The following is a 17938-nucleotide window of genomic DNA, read 5'->3' as shown; positions in this document are numbered from 1 at the left end:
AATTCAGGCCACTGTGGCCGTGGAGACAGACTTTGCAAATTGAGTTGTCGGAGGGGGCTGGGGTCGCTTTTCCCGGCGGGCGTAATCATGGTTTGACACTTCTCTTCTTTGTTTGTGGACAACATGACATTGGAATCCCCTTTTAATAATATTAAATATTAAATAATAATAAAGTAACCTAACGATGTAGTAATGACTAAGTAGTAACAAATGGATATATTTTTAAATTATATTAATTGTATTTTATTTTTAATAATTAAATAATTTTATTAACTAATTAAATTGATCAAAACACGATATATTTGTCATCAACTAATAAAATTATTTTATTATAAAAAATAAGAAATAATAAATACATATTATTTAAAAATAAGATATATTTATTACTATTTAACTATTAGCTATTATCCTATGTTTAACATAAATTTTTTGGGTATGCAGACGGGGAGGGTGGGGCTCACACCATCTTTATATTTTACTTGTGTCGGACGAACGTTATCCTATTCAATACAAATAACATAACACTTTAAATGTTTAACATACTCTTTTAGTCTCTATTTTTCTCTTATGTGTTTTTTTTTTCTCTTCTTTTTTTTTTTTTTTTTGCCTATTCTATCCATTTTTATAATTCAAAGAGAGAAATCAATGAAAAGTTATTTTGACACTATTGACTATGTTTTCTCTCCTCAAGATCCCAAAAGCATTTATAGGCCATCATCATTGTCGATGGTGGTGGTGCCTAGCTGTGATGTTGGTCTCAACTAGTAGTATCTTTATTTTATAAAAAAAAGTAAGAGATATTTTTAAATTTTATAAAAGAATTAACGAATTGCTACTTCATGTCAAAGGAGAAAATGTTGACATGGGCAATCAGTGCTTTTTCTACAAACCTCATGGGTCTTGCAAGAAATTTACCCATATTCTTATGCAAGACCCATTAGATTCATTAAGAACAAAAAGGCTTAGATTATGAACTGTTTTTTAATGAACTTAAAAGGGTGCTTGTATGGAAAAACAATATTGTGCCATAAAAGTTTTGAGTGTCTATTTAGGGTATTTCAATCATTGAATGTCTAAGAGTATTTTGGTCAATAAATTTTGGCGGACTAATCCCAAAAGTGGTCCCTAGTTGAGACAAAACATTGGAGGGTATATGCAGATAAAGAATACTTGCGTGCCTTCTAACTTGTTTTTGTGAGTGCAGTTATGCTCCAAATACACAGGAGACTACTCCTAGGTGCTATCGAGGATGCCCTCGAGAGCCTATCCAGGACCCCAGCCAGTACATTGAAGATCGAAACCACCCAACACACATCTCTACCAGCAAACTCCCATCGACTGTCCACCTTGCTCTTTCTTTGCCCCAGCTCTCATTCATTATAAATTTTAATTATTATATTTTGACAACAACACAGAATAATGACTATCCTAAGATTTGTTGGAACAATCTCAATTTGTTGCTCGATGCGGGCTAACAGGAAAGGTGTGGTCTCACATTCATGGGTCTCATGCTCCCCTTCTTGGTTGCCGACGTATTTAGTGGTTGATGTGGGCAACAAATTAATTTGCTTTATTGAGATTGACACTTTGATATTTAAATAAGTGAAAGGATAAAGGTAGGTTTAAAAGTTACATTTGATCTTTCATGCAAGGTATTTTTATACCTTTAACGTGAATATAACAATAGGTTTGAATTATTCAATAAATTGTTTTCTATTTATCATATGAGATTTAGATCTTTTGTGTAATTGTTAATGTAAAATTGATAACTATTACCTTATCACTGTATCATGAAAAAGAAAACAAGTAATACTAAAGTTTTGTGTGAAAAATCCAAATTGGAAAAAACTAAGAACAAAGAGAAAAATATTATTATTATTATAATATTAATTTAAAAGTATTAGGTATTTATTTATACACTTAATACTCATATATAAATATATATATAAAAAAAATTTAGATTATAATTAAAAGATGACTCACAAAGATAAATCTAAATCTATATTTTAATTAAAAAATAAATTTTTAATTATAAATATGTTTCAATTATAATAAAATTTAAATTTCGTGTGGCAATTATCATTTTATGGTCAATTAGTGGATCAAATTTGATGGATACAAAGCTTAATTTGATTGGGATGTGGCAGTTTGACTATTTTAAGGAAAAGTGGGAGGTTAAGGAAACCTACTAATCGGGATGTGACTAAATAAGTATCCAGAGTTCTCAAAGGGACTTTTTATAATAATTAACGAAGATTAGCCATTTTCTCCTCCCCCCCCCCCCAAATCATTTAGGGTTTGCCATGCTTATGCACATTCTCAACCACCTTCTTCTTCCACTGCTCGTTGTTCCCTTCTCTTATGTTTCTTATCGTCATGGTTGTGATCTTGTGTCTTTTTCGTGGCCGATAATTGATTGATTTCGCCATGGTCGTGACCTTGCATCTTTCCCATGGCCGACGATTGATCGATCCAAGCACACAATGATCATCGATGATGGTGGTCAACTCCTCGTGGGTCGTGACTCGTTGTCGCGAATGCTCCATGGCTGTGACTGTGGTGATGGGTTGTTGTGACCGCCTTCACCTCAACAATTCATTGCGGCTGTGCCCATAGTCGATGTTTGCCATGGCCGACGATCTGCATCTTGCCTTGGGCGCTGGCTAGCCATGCTTGTCTTCTCGTTGCCGATGGTGTTCGTGAAGGAAATCACTAGTACGGTGGTACAAGTAAAAATAATTTTTTTTATCGTGTATCAGATACATGCAGCATAGTATAATATACATATCATACATAACTTGAGTATTTAATCAACACTCATATTCAACAATGGAATGCATAAATAAATGCATACCTGTTGTCCGATGTAAGGTTGGGATACAAAAACAGTTTCTATACCAAGACTGTATCCACCTCACATTGTGGTGGTCCTACTCTACTCACATTTAGTATATAGTAGGGTACCATACCGATCACTTATTCTCATGCTAGACATAGAGGATCTAAGTATCACTGGTGCCTGTGTCTCAAAATTTTATGTGTGATCTTCACACGTAAAATATTTTTGTGGCAGTAGAATATTTTTCAGAGAAAAAAGAAAAAAACAGAGAAAGCAGAAACGTGTGAGGGAGGGAGAGAGAGTAAGAGAAGAGAGGAAGGGGCAAAGATCCTGCCTCTTTTTTTTTTTCTTCCCCTCTTTCTTCTTCTCCCAATTTCATTATTTCTCAGGTCTGCTACCTTTGGCTACTATGCAATCAATAATTGATTTTACTATGTAATTAATAATTGATTTCACTATGCATTTGTTAAGCTCAAGGATAAGTAAATACGATTTTGATGATAACAAAAATATTTTTATGATATAAATGTATTTATTTCTCACAAAAAAAAAATTATTTTGAATTAAAAGTTGGTACAAAGAGTAAATTTATTTTTAATTAAATGTGGATTATGTTTAGACATGTTTCCTTGTTTTGATTATTTATATCTTATGTTTGAATTTTTATTTCTTGATAAATGCATTTCTTACTTATGCAAAAAATATATTTATTTATATCTTATGTTTCCTTGTTTTTAGACATATTTTCTCTTTCTCATATAAAAATTAAATTTATTTTGAATTAAAGAGAATTAGTTTTAGATATGTTTTCTCTTACTTATGCAAAAAATAAATTTATTTTGAATTAAAGGAGAATTACTTTTAGACATATTTTTTTGTTTTAATCATTTATATCTTAAAAGTTTATATTTGAATTTTTAAATCTTGAATTAAAAAAGAATTATTTTTAAACATGTTTTCTCTTACTTATACAAAAAGTAAGTTTATTTTGAATTAAAGGAGAATTATTTTTATATATGTTTGTTTGTTTTAATCATTTATGTCTCAAAAGCTTATATTTGAATTTTTAAATCTTGATTTCTCATGCAAAAAGTAAATTTATTTTGAATTAAATGTGAGACATGTTTTCTTATTGTTTGATAAAGTTTAAACATTTTTTGAATTTCAAACATTATATTAACCATTTTTTTAATGGCTAGTATGTTTGGAAGATGTATATAAATAGGGTAAGTATGAAGGCTCAAGCTAGAACAAACTTGATAGAGTATTCAAACAAAAGTGAGAAGGTTCGAAGTGCTGAAAGTGTACTGTCTGGTGGAATTCTCAACCGTTGGTGACTTGTTTATAATTTTCTTTGGTTGTAAGTTTGTTATTTTTACTCAGTTGTTATGTGAGAGGATTGTATTTGCTAGTGGTTCTTATTTAGACAAGGGATTGTATATTGGTTCAAGCTCCAGTTAAAGGTTAGTGTTGATTCTCTCTAGTGGAATCTCAAGCTAAGTCTTGAGATAGATGATTAGGTTCTTTAGAGCCGAATCTCTATAAATTTCTCTTGTTCTGTGTGGTTGTGTAATTTTATTAATTTCAATCACCACATATTAAGACAATAAATTTAAGAGTTTTCAAAAGAGCTAAAATTATTAATTTTTGAAAAACCTAATTCACCTCTCTCTTGGGTATTTTTTTGGACAACAACACTATACATTATACATTATGCATTGTGCATTATTTGCAATTCGCGTCTTATTGTGTAATCAATAATTGATTTCATATTATGCATTATTACTATGTACTGTGCACTATTGACAAGAAGGGCTAAAAGTCAATTTTTGACCAATTATTTTCTGAGATATTTTGGACATGTAATGTCGATACCAAATGTAACACTATATAACATGTAACTTTCTAGGTTCACTACTCGCTAGTAATCAGATAACATCGAAACCCTCTTCTCCAAATTTTGACAATGTTTCGATAGTTCCTGAATAGTATCTAGTAACGGTTCAGGACAATATAAGTGGTAGTAAAATCTCACCTCAAGTGAACATATTACAGTTAACGATTACTGTATGCTATAATCCTTCCATCATCTAATGTCTCGATTGAGTGAGAGTCATGGAGTTACAAATTCATAAACTCAGTAACTATGTGTTAGACATCATTATGTGATTAGATTACACCTTATGAAACATTTTTCCTAACTTTCAATCCGCCCTGGTCAGGGAGTGTCTCGCCATATCAATAGTAGATCACATAGGAAACTACATAAATGAATGTTCACACCTCCCAATTGGATAGTTTGGCTCATTAGCAAATTTCACACACCAATATACAAAACAATCATGTCAGTTCAACTCTAAGTATCAACACACCATCGCAACCTAATGACTCGACCATTATCCATCAGGCTATGTGGTTAATTATCAGTATCACATTCGATTGATTGTCTACTAACAACCACCTACAAGTTTACTAGCGACAATTTATGTCATATAGCAAGTGACACACCATCCTCCAATCGATATTGTTGAGCCAACTTGGTCATATTAATTAAATTTTGATGATTAACAAAAATATTTTTATGATATAAATGTATTTCTTTTTTATATAAAAAAATAAATTTATTTTGAATTAAAAGTGGATACAAAGAGTAAATTTATTTTGAATTAAAGGTGGATTGTCTTTAAACATATTTCCTTCTTTTAATCATTTATGTCTCAAAAATTTATGTTTGAATTTTTATTTATTGATAAATGCTTTTATTACTTATGTAAAAAGTATATTTATTTTGAATTAAAGGAGAATTACTTTTAAACATGTTTTATCTTTCTCATACAAAAAGTAAATTTGTTTTGAATTAAAGAGAATTTGTTTTAAATATGTTTTCTCTTACTCGTGTAAAAAGTAAATTTATTTTAAATTAAATGAGATTACTTTTAGACATGTTTTATTATTTTAATCATTTTTGTCTCAAAATCTTATATTTGAAATTTCAAATCTTGATTTCTCATGCAAAAAGTAAATTTATTTTGAATTAAAAGTGAGACATGTTTTCTTATTATTTGAAAAAGTTTAAACATTTTTTGAATTTTAAACTTCATATTAACCATTTCTTTAGTGGATAAAATGCTTATAAATATCCCAAAACTCATTTTTTGAGTATCCATTACACATATTATACATTCAAATCTCCCCAAAGCTCTCAAGCTAATTTTCAAACATTCCAAAGCTCTCAAAGATTCATTGTTCATCTACCGAAGAGCCATAAGGTAAGAAGAGAAAAAGAGGTCGCAAAGCCGAATCCGATCTTCTCCATTCAAACTGAGGTCACCGTTTATTTATTTATTTAAATATTATTGTCTTGTATAATTTGTTCTTAATTGCTTATTTGTGTCCAAGTGTGGACAAATTATTTGTAACATTTAAATTAGTATTGTAAATTATATAGGTTTTCTAGAACCGTTAAAATCTAGGTGAATCTAGTTTCCAATGTAAGCTGTAACACCCCAAATTTCTCCAGCGTGTTATACTTAGGATTTCGGGAATATAAAAATTTTTCATATCACAATAGCTATCATACATCACATAATATCCCAAAAATCCTAATTTTCACCTTATCAGCTTAACAAACTCAATAATCGAATAGCTAAAACATGCGTTAAAATCTCGAATGCGGAAGCTAGATCGAACCTGATATGGTTCACAACCATAATACTTTATTTATCATAAAATTGTTCAAGACGTCTACAAAATATATTACATGGACATCATCAAGTGATAACTGAACATCTTAAACATATCCAAAATTACATAGGTTCGCAGATAAACAAAAATATGCTAATCATGCTACAGACAGTAATTTAAGTTAATTCTTTAGCTACCTCATTTCCTTTAGAACCGCTCGTCAAACTTGGAACGTCTGAATATTCTAGAGACATAGTCCAATTAGAAGATGAATTTTCTAGTGAGAAACTCCAAAAACAGTTTATATCGATGCATGATCAGGTATGGAATGTATGAGAAGACAATGAGAACTACTCCGAAGTGCCTCGTGAACATGTCAGCCTCCTCCAACGAGAGCTATCTCAATGGCACACGCATAACTCCTCTCGGGAGGTCCCTAACCATATCACTTCGGCCCGACCTCATAGAACTCATGCAAGCACCACATTCGTTGTTCCTTAGGCTCATGGTCTTCCCCACGAGAGCTTTCTCGATGGCGCATGCATATCGCCTCTCGAGAGATATCCGACTTTTGCCCTCGACCAATAACAAATAGGTACAACAGTATGGCCACACAAATTTTATAAATTCAACAGTTAAAAAGTCAATAACATATATTTTTCAGAAAAATACATTTCATATATGCAACATAATTTCACGTAAGAGAATAACAAGAGTTTACGTATAGGAACTTCATGAAACGCATCTCATGCAATAGAAGTCTCTCATAAGAGAATAAAAAATAGGATTTGGAGTATAAGAGTCTCACCTTGTTGGTTTATCTTTTGGACAGTATAATTTCACAGCAAACGACCTAGGTTTCTGTATAAAACACACGTTTTGGTAAACCTAATCTCAAATATTTTTACATAGGGTTGAAGGGTATTAAAGTAGGGGCATAACTGGAAAATTTGAAGAAAAATGGGCCTCTCACGCGCTCTAGAAAAGTGGGCCATGCGCCCTCACGCGTAACTATTTTCTGGCGCGTGTATCTCACGCACCGCACAGCAGTTTCGGATTACTTCGCCTCAAGTTTGGTATTTCGGCCATAACTTCCTCATTTTAACTCCGATTTGACCTCCGTTTGAACTTACGCGACCCTCTTTTCCCCCTCTATAGGATTATAAAAAAAAGGACTTACCTCTCTTTTTTTCTGACTAATTTTGGCAAATTCCGATGAAGGCTTGTAACTCCGATGATGCTCGTTCCCCCCAGCTTCTCCTTCGATTTCTTCTCGCATTCTTGCCGAACTTCTTCCTCTCTCTCTAGAGCAAGCTTCTCTTCTTAGAGTGCCTTAACTCTCAAACTTGCTTGGAATGATTTGAGAACAACTCATGGTGCCTATTTATAGATTTCTTCAACCAATCACATTATGCCACTTATCACAATCTAAGCCACGGACTTCAAAGACTCAAAGATGTAATTGAATGGCTTTTGAAATCCAAAACTAGAATGAATTTAACTTTTGAAATCCAAGCTAATTCCCCTAATTTCTCCCAAATAACATTTTGGCACTTATTTCAAGTTCTCAACTTTAATATTTTACCACATAGGCTCTTAATTTTATCCTTATTTCGTTTGGATAATTCTCTAATTACAATTACATCCTCAAATATCAAATTTATCGAGATACTTAAAATCTCAAAATTAATAACTCAAAATTACTCGATATGTACGATTTTTCGAAGTCCCATACCATTATTCGGCTATTTTAGGCTACAACTTAGCTTAACCGAAAAATCGTCCCTGATTTAATTTCTTTCAATGTCATAAATCTTGCCTCGAGACGCTCGTCAAAAATATACCTTTGTTCTCAGGTATCTAAGCTCTAGGGCACTCCCTACGACTAATTTTGTCACTTGTTGCCATTTCAAACATATTTTTCGATATTTTAAACTCACTTAAAATACGTGGTATCTTCACGAAAATATGGGGTATTATATAAGCTAGGGAGAAAACCTTGATTTTAGTGATTTTTCTAGAACCCATTGTAATCTAGGAGTGTATCTAGTTTCCAAGACGAGATAGTGTGAAAACCTTGGTGAGATTAGTGGAACCCCAAGGGTGGTTGAGACCTTGAGAAAGTGGAGTAGGTATATGTGGAGACACTGAACCACTATAAATTGTCTTATGCCTCATTTATTTATTTTTGCTATATTTTGTAACTTGCAATTTATTAATCTCAAACTTACATATACATAGTTACAAAATCTTAATTTGTTTAAATTTAAATAACAAGAATTTAATTAAAAGAAAATAATTTATATATATTCTTAGAGAATAATTAATCAATAATATTTATTAAAAGGGAGAAAAATTTTAAACACTCAATTCACCCCCCTTCTTGAGTGGTCATACCTTAAACGACCAACAAATATCCCCATATTGAACGAGGTAGTAACCCATGTTCTAGTCCATATTTGATTAATCTCGAAATCCCCATCCAAAGAATATAAGGACTAGGAATAGTTTAAGAAGTTTTGTTATCAGAAAATCCTGTTGCACAGCCTTAACACCTTGAGAATAAAATTCTCATACAAAAGATTTAAGAAGTAATTCATATAATTGATTGGAGAAAATATGAATGAAGAAAACTTTGTTTTTTATAGATTTATACAAAAATACAGTTACTGTATTGCAAACAAGCCCGCTAGATGTTATCTAAATATAGCATAAGGGCACACAACACTAACAGTTCGTCGTCGCCATGGCTTATAATCTTCTCCCAAATTTGCAACCCTTTGTCTTCTGAATCGGTTGACTCCTTTGGTTTTTCAGGAAATATGTCCATTTGGTTCAACATTTATTTGGCTTGGCCATCGGCATCATCAAGCCATCATTGTCGTTTCATGTGGCCGTCAACGATGAAGGATGTAGGAGAATAGGGGATGGTCGGTAGTGGAGAAAAAAGGCAGCGACGGTGTAGAGGCAAGGATGAGTTTTTACCCAAATAGATTAACCCCAGTTAAATGTTTTAATTTAATTTTTAATTTTTATTATTTTTTCAACAACAATCAATGTGGGACCCACTCAAATTTCCAGGTGGCACGTCGATGGGTTTTAACCCAAATAGGTTAACCCTAGTTAAATGTTTTAATTTGATTTTTATTTTTTATTTTTTTCAACAACAATCAATGTGGGGCCACCCAAATTGTTAGGTGCCACGCCACCCGGGTAAAGCCACGTGTCTCTTTAATCAATTTTGGCCACAGAATAAAATTGCATCCAACTTCTCAAATTGAGTTCTTATTGCCAAAATTGAAAATTTTTGATAAAATCATAAAAATGTCAAAAATTTTAATTTTTTATGCTAAAAACTCTTTTTTTTAATGTTACAATGCACTTGACAAATTCTAGGTAATAAATATCATGTTTTGTTTTTACTTAGTGTAGTTGACCATTGAATAATTATTTTTCTAAGACTTGGTTAGTTCCTAATTTAGATGATTATTAAGATAACGTTTGTTAAAATGAATAAGATAAGGTTGTATTAAGATAAGATTAGAATATTTTTCAGACCAAAATATTGAATAATCAACATAAGGCTGAGAAACATTTTAAATTTTTATCAAACTATTTGTTAAATTTTTTAAAATGCACTGGATGATACATACGTTATTTTTTCTTATCTATAGGGATCACGATAAATTTGTCCGAATAGAAAAAAAATAAATTTATTTGAAAAAATTCAGATAAGAAGTCATTTGACTTCTTTTTTAAAGGTTGTTAGATAAATTTAACAAATACAATAAAAAACACTTTTTGTTTAAAATACTTTTCATAACTTATTTTTTTTAATTTATATCTTAATTAACAAATATTATCTAAACATATGTAATTGACTAAACGATTCCATCATCAAAAACACCCATTTTCCCTATGTGTCTAGATGATCAAGGTTAGTTAATCAAAGTAATAAAATATATACTTCAAGGCTTAGCTGAGACTGAATTTAGTTGATTAGTTGCAAGTGTTGGTCAATCAAAAATCTCCAGCACACCTTATAACTTTTTTGACATTGTTAGTTTGACTTTTTTGATATTGTTAGTTTGATTGACCAAAAGGTACACTTTAGTCGACCAGATCACTTCAGAATGGTTTCCATCATTTTTGAAGAACAGTTTTAGTCGACCAAACTCTGATTTGGCTATTAACTTCAAAGTTTTCCTTTAAAATTTTGGCAATATTCTTTTTTCTTTTAATCTTTAAAACTCTATTTTTTCTAAAGTAAAATTCTCTTCGATACGAGTCGGGGAATATTCACCTGACCTTGTATTTTCATGTAAAAAATATGATGAGCATAAAATATTCTTTTTAACTTCGATTTTAAAAAACTAAATATCTTTTATATGAAATTGGAGAAGGCGAAGGAAGAGAAGACCATTTTTTTTTTCAAGATTCAACGTCTTAGTCTAGAAGACTTTCAAATTCAATTTGAGCAAGAGTTTCGCTAATTGAAGTATATAAGAGCCTCGACTACTAACATCTAAGATTTACTTATTCTACTTCAATCTTTTCGAAACTAAAGGCATTCAAAGCCTCCAAGTGCTAGGTTTAATTGTTGCAAAGTGTTTCTTTTTTTTTATTTGAGTTAAAGAGTTATAAGTAAAGTGTTTTTCATTCGAATGAAAGAGTTGTCAGTTAATATTTATAATTAACTCATTTATGTAAGTTTTAATTTATTAAAGTGTGTTGTTATTAGTAAAATTATTCATAATTGAGATTCAACCTTACACATACAATAATTAATGATATTTCTATTGATTTTAATAAAATCTTTAATTCCTGGACTAAAAGACAAAGGATGCAGGCTCTTGAAATCAAACTTTTGTAAAAAATTTATGTATTTTTGTGTTTAATTGTTGATTCTATTGCAAATGTTTATTGTAAATCACACATTAAACTCAATCTTAAAAACTAAAGCATATATATATATATATAAGTTGTCTATATATAATTTGTCTCTCCACTTTGATTAAGATCTTAAACGAACAATGATAACATAATAATGCTACTAAATAAGGTCAAAGTTTGACCTTATCCACATCTTTGGGCATGTTTTCTAAAGATTTTTTCTTTAAAAAATGTGAAGAAGTTGGGCCTGCTAACGGGCCTTGGGGCTCGAATCCCCAATCATCCATCAACACATTAGATGAGAAATTCAACCTCAAACAATATTGAATTGATTGAATTGTTTAAATTAAATAAAATATATATATGTGAAAAAATTAATTAAATTGACTAAATAGATTTTCAAAGCGAACAAATTAAAAAATTAAAAGAACCAAACTAACCAAAAAAAATTGAAACAAACTGAAAAAACGCCTTAAATATACATTTAAATTGTAATAGTATTGTAAAATTGATACAAGATTGAAAATTAAAATGTGAAATGGGTAAGTTTGTAGCTTCTTGTAGAAATTAAGACATTGTCTAAAATTTAGTATTTTTTTTTGGTAATTAACCCTTAAATTTAAATGAAAGATGCATTTAAAATATCAAATATATTTAAATCTCAATGCAACTATATTCAACTAAAATATATTATATTTATTAATTTTAAATATAAGATATGTATAAATGTAAAATATTTTAAAATCTCAATGGGATAAGTTCCCTACTTTTATTATTCTATTCATGTCTACAGAACACAGGAATACATGACTGTGTGCATAGTGAGAGACTCTCTCAGACTTAACTCTCTCAACTTCCATTATTAATATCTGTAACTTGATAGATGCACCAAATGTAATATAGGGCAACAACTGCTTGACACTGTAGGGTACATGTCCTTATCAATTGGGCAATTGCATGGTACTAATTGATCTGAGCTTTCTTCATGCTCCATGCAGTCAACCTTGACACTGTCACACTCTGAGTCCCATTGTTGAAGGCATAGAGATGAGCCCCCCCATCGATGGCCAAACTAGGATACACCCTCGCACTGATGCAAGCCTTCCCCCCGCCCCCGAAGCTCTCCACTATGGAACGATCTATCTGCAAGTAGTAGTGCCAACATTCAGACTCTATTTGTTTTGAAAGAAAATAGATGTTTTGAAGGATTGGCAATACGGGTGACTTACCAAACTTCTTAGTTGTAACTTTTCACGAGTTGGGTCAATGTCAACAAAAGCACCGAACGTGGTCTTATCATAATCTAGATGCAATGATGACCTAATGATTAAAGAAGATGTTAATCGTTATTATAAAAAGTATAGGTATTAAAATAGGTGATTATATAATCATAAGAATATCACTGTCACCTGTTTTGGTCACTACACATGAGCACAATAAATTTGTTTTTCTCTTGGTGTTGAAAGACTCTAAAGAAGACTGATGTGTGCTCTTGCAAGTCCTTGGAAGCCAAAATCAGCAGCCCAAATGGTCCAAGCCCACCTCTCGCCGGTGCACCCTGTTGGCTACAAAGAGCCTGTGGGTGGTCACTCCAGTTTGGATCCAACAACTCTGCCTTCTCAAGCTTTGGTATCTCAAATTCAATTTCTACATCTGCCTGTGACAATTTAACCTAAATAATTCAGTCTTAATTCATGGTTAAGGATTCATCCAAAGAAAAAGAAGTTTATGGATTATGGTCGTCGATCCATGAAATGCCGGACCTGGGTGGCCGTGACCCCGGAAACTTCAACCACTGAACCTCCCTCGAGCAGCCTGGCAGGCAAGTCAACTTGATTCATCCTTTGCTTCTCAATCTCTTCCACCGGCCATTGCAGCAGCTGTTTTCCAGATCTGTCCAGCCAAATTCGCCTTGGAATCCCCTGCCAAACAAGTCAAACTCATCTCAGTGCAGAGCAAGAAACAATGGAACGCGTAATTAAACAACATGAATTGGACGGCTGGATTATCTTACCTGAATGCCAGACCATCCTTTCTCGACATTAATGGCTTCTTGAGTCACCTCATTGATCCACCCCCACAGAACCCTCCTCTTCTTGGCACTGTCGAAAAACGTCTTCGACGCGTAGTACTTCCCATAATCATATTTCAACCCGGAGTCATTCTCCTCGGATCCCACATCCGGGATAAAGATATCCTTGACAAGATCATATGTTCCAACGGTGTAGTGATCCTCGCCATGGAAGCTGACCTTGAGGACATGTTTAACCCCGTGGCCGATCGCAGATGTGTCGGCACCCTCTGCCCCATTAGCCAAAACCGGGTAGAAATCTGGACACTCCCACATTCCAGTGCCCTCAGTCGAATGCAGAGGGTGCTTAGCTTCAGTCCACCGGACGAAATCCTTGCTCCGGTACAGAATTGCCATTCCCCTGTTCCTTCTCTTGCTTCCAATGATCACTCTCCATCTCCTGTCAGGGCCTAGCCAGGCTGTGGTAGGGTCCCTGAATGAGTCTGCTTCAATTTTGTTCATATCATCAGGTGCCATTAATGGATTCATGGGTGACTTGACCCATTCAATGAGGTACGGATCAGAGAGGTTTTTGGGCATGGCCAGATTCTGGACCTGCTGGTTGTTTTGGTTGATTCCGGTGTAGAGGATCACCGGTTTCCCACCCGGCAGCATCGTGGCAGAGCCTGACCAGCACCCGTTTACATCGGATGGCTGGCTCGGGTAGATGGCATGGCTGTGGTTGGTCCAGTTGATGAGATCAGTGGAAGTCGAATGTGCCCACACTATGTGCCCCCAAACTGCACCATAAGGGTTGTACTGGTAGAACAAATGGTAAATTCCCTTGTAAATCATAGGCCCTGCAAACAACAAAGCAAAAAACACCATAAAAACACAGACCCAAGACCCTCGTGCACTGGGTTTGTTCTTTTATCCACAACTTCACTCACCATTAGGATCTGAGGATACCCATTAGCAGACCCAACCAGCGAACAGCACAACACGAAACATCAAAAGTTCAAACAGTTAGATGCATGGACAAGAGGAACCCACTGGAGACAGAAATTAAGCAGATTGGAAAGGAACATACCGTTCATCCAGTTTTTGGGAGGCTGGAAGTGATAGGAAGTTCTGTAAGGCTGGTCTGAAGGAGAAGATTGCAGAGACTGGAGCTGCCTGTGGGTTGGGTGAGAAGCTTGAGCTTGGAGAATGCCATGGCCATGGAGCAAACCAAGAAGCAGGCAAATCACCAGCCAAGCAGAAAAGCAATGGCGGAGCTTGGCCATGAAAATCTGCATTCTGGGAATGAGCAGAGCGTGTATTTTGGGGCCCTTTTCCAGCCAGCCCTTATATGAGGTGGTTGGACTCTCAATCAATCATCTACCCAAGATTCAGTCTTTTGTTTGAAAAATATAATGCATGGGTGAGTAAACCCTAGAAGTCATTGATAGAAACAAATCATTTCATATATAAACATGTTTTAGTCATCAGAAGTCGAAATCATTGCTCACTTGTAAGTTATTCTCCGAAGCCTTGATTGACTGTTTCATAGGCTAATGGTCAGTTGTTTGTTAGTCAATATTTGATTTTTCGCTGGTTGGACAAAGTAATATGTGGACTAGAAGGATGACCATGAAGTAATATTTAGAGGCTGTTTGGCTGAGCAGTTTGACCGCTTATAAGTTATACAGACAGTGTATAAGCTATACAATTTCTAATGGTTACATGTTTGGATTGAAAAATTGCTTAAACACTATATGGCTGAAATGCTGTTATAACAGTGTTTTGGAAAAGCTGGTACCCTCAGCTTTGACAAAAAAAGCTGCTAAGTTGATCGAGAAAACTATTATTCTATCCTTAGAAACTCTCTTCTCCCATCATCTTCTTCAAGTTCCCTCTCTTCTGCTGAGATCCGCCCTGCTGCCGTCGCCTAGCTAATCCGTTACCCGTCGTTGCTTGCCGTCACCCAGCTGATCCGTCGCCTGCAGTCGTCCAGCGCTGTCGACCCTCTATCGCTGCAACTGTTGAGTGTATATATATTATATATACATATATATTGTATATATATTCATAAATTTATATGAATAATTTATCTAACGGTTAGAAATTAATTTAGAAATATAGGAAATTTTATATATTATATATACATATATACTGCGTGAGTGAGTGTATATATATTATATATATATAATTTATCTAACAGTTAGAAATTAATTTATAATTTTTTTTATAAAAAATCAAATTTTTATAAATTTTATTTATATTATTTAGCATCATGTCTATTTTAGTTTTTTTTGTCAAATTTTAACAATTTATCAGCTTTTACAAACCAAACACATAACTATTAACTAACAACTTAAAAACATATTTTTTCAAACACATTATCAACTTAAACACTACACAACTTTTATATTAACAACTACCCTGCTTAAAAGCTCTACTAAAAAACGGTAAGCCAAATAGCCTCTTAATATGATGTGTAGAAGAAGTTTTTATATAGACTCTTACCTATGATTAATAAATTAAATAATAATAAGAGTCATGATTGATGATAGTATCATAAGTTATGTGATGTCTCTTTATTGGATGAGATTAAAAAGATTATGTGTCATTATCTCATTTTCCTAACACTTCATTCAATAAAGATGTAACATATGACTAATGACACAGTATTATCACTCATGACTCCTAACATCACTTTAATAAATTTACTCTATACATATTAAAATATAATAAATAATTACACATTTACTCAACAAGAAGAAAAAGGAATATAATAGATATAATTTACAACTTTATTTATTCCGTTTGTTGCTGTGAACTTTAATTGAGTTATTTGGTAAAAAAAATTTATGGGTTTAATCTTAAAAGAGAGATTTGTTAATTATACTAAAAAATGTTTAAATTTCGATGATTTAGTTCAATCGTCTGTCCTTTTCACACTTACAAGTTTTAACACTTGAAAGTTTCAATCAAGTTGTAGTCTCCAAAACTAGTTGAAGATCGAAAATATAATATATAATATTATAAAATTAAAATTTAAAATATACATATTATTGTCGTTCATACATAATAATAAAATTTTCAATTAAAAACATCATTGTTAAGTCGTTTGAACTTTATGAACGATCAAAAAACACAGAACAATTCTCAATAAATACTTTTATGGTTAAGTTAACACTAAAGACTTGAATATTGTATTAAAATTAATATTAGAGATTACCTATTTTGAATAATGGATCAAGATATGGAATTTTTTTAGATCTATTTAGAATTATGATTCTTACGGATTATTTTAGTATTCTGAAATCTATTAAATTAAAATTTTTATAAATAATATCTATAGCTAATTTTTATAGATAATATCTAAATTTTTTGCAAGAATTTTTTTAATGCTGGCGTATGCTAAAACATGAGAAATCAGGTTTTAGAACACTTGTTTAATTAAATAAAAGTAATTAATAGCAAATTACAAAAAAAAAAATAATAATAATAACTGGCTTAATCTGGTTGGTCCATCTGTTGGACCAATTGGTCTGACAAATTCAGTTGATGGGGACGTGGCAGATTGACCATTTTAAGGAAAAGTGTGCCAGGTTAAGATAGTCTACAAATCTGGGATGTCTCCCAAAGTTCCAACAGTTGTCATTTAGGGTAATTTGTATATAGATAATGTTAATAATTATTTTAAAAATCATAATTAAGTAATAATAATTTTATTTTATTTCTAATATTTAAATAAATTTAACTATATTATATTTTAAATTACTTAATAAAAAAGACAAAAGGTAAGGATTTAACTTTGATGTTTATAATTTAAATACAAATCTAAAAAAAATTAACAAATAAGTATTTTTTTATTTATTATTATTGAGATATAACAATAAGTTTATAAATGTGGGAGAGTCTCCAGTTTTCGGTCTCTAGGAGACATAAAATAAAAAACAGTCAAGGGCGTGAGATATTTTTCGTGCGAACTCTATGATACTTAAGTTAGTTTAAATAGAAAAATAATAAAGTATTTATCTAGTTTGTGTATGAATTATTGTCTATTTTGGTTGGATTGATCACTTTTTATTTATAGAGATTGAATGCTGACAGATGAAAGAATATTCACATCTTTTAAGATCGCTTATTTTGAATTTTCAAACGAATACTTCAGATAAAAAATAATTTATTAGAAATTCAACACAAGTTGATTTTATACATCTTTCGAGATCTATATCTCGTGAGAGAAATTTTCTCCATTCTTGATAAGTTTGAGTCGATTTTATAGATTTCGTAAAATAGGGGTTGTGAATTGGTTGAGTCAATGCAAATGTATTTTCTTGTTTTGGTTTAGGTTTTAGAAAATGTGAAGAAGTTGGGCTGAATAAGCGGGCTATGGGCCTGCCTTGATTAGCAGGCCTTGGACTATTGGGCCGGGAATGCCCAACCGGCCATAAAAGGCAAACCATTTCGCGTCAAACGAAGGGTCAGGCCCAAAGAAAAAGAAAACACAGAATATTCGA

General features: G+C 32.4%; 1 protein-coding gene across 1 annotated transcript; it reads right to left on the bottom strand.

The window, feature by feature from the left end:
- Positions 1-12172: 12172 nt before the first annotated feature.
- On the bottom strand, positions 12173-14850 carry LOC127794329 (beta-fructofuranosidase, insoluble isoenzyme CWINV1-like). Its single transcript, XM_052325340.1, has 6 exons — positions 14518-14850; positions 13431-14287; positions 13180-13338; positions 12826-13073; positions 12646-12736; positions 12173-12559 (listed from the first exon to the last, which is right to left on the bottom strand). Exons 1-6 carry the CDS (start codon positions 14723-14725, stop codon positions 12380-12382), a joined length of 1743 nt encoding a protein of 580 aa, XP_052181300.1. The 5' UTR covers positions 14726-14850; the 3' UTR covers positions 12173-12379.
- Positions 14851-17938: the final 3088 nt, after the last annotated feature.

This window comes from Diospyros lotus, chromosome 2, assembly GCF_014633365.1.
Source record: "Diospyros lotus cultivar Yz01 chromosome 2, ASM1463336v1, whole genome shotgun sequence".
Classification (NCBI taxonomy): Eukaryota; Viridiplantae; Streptophyta; class Magnoliopsida; order Ericales; family Ebenaceae; genus Diospyros; species Diospyros lotus.
This window is presented reverse-complemented; position numbering and strand designations above follow the sequence as displayed.

Coding starts and splice junctions, on each gene's coding strand:
- LOC127794329 (XM_052325340.1), bottom strand. CDS start 14,725: ATGCAGATTTTCATGGCCAAGCTCCGCCATTGCTTTTCTGCTTGGCTG. Junction 14,288..14,517: donor TCCCAAAAACTGGATGAACG/GTATGTTCCTTT, acceptor TGTTGTTTGCAG/GGCCTATGATTTACAAGGGA. Junction 13,074..13,179: donor CCGGGGTCACGGCCACCCAG/GTCCGGCATTTC, acceptor AAATTGTCACAG/GCAGATGTAGAAATTGAATT.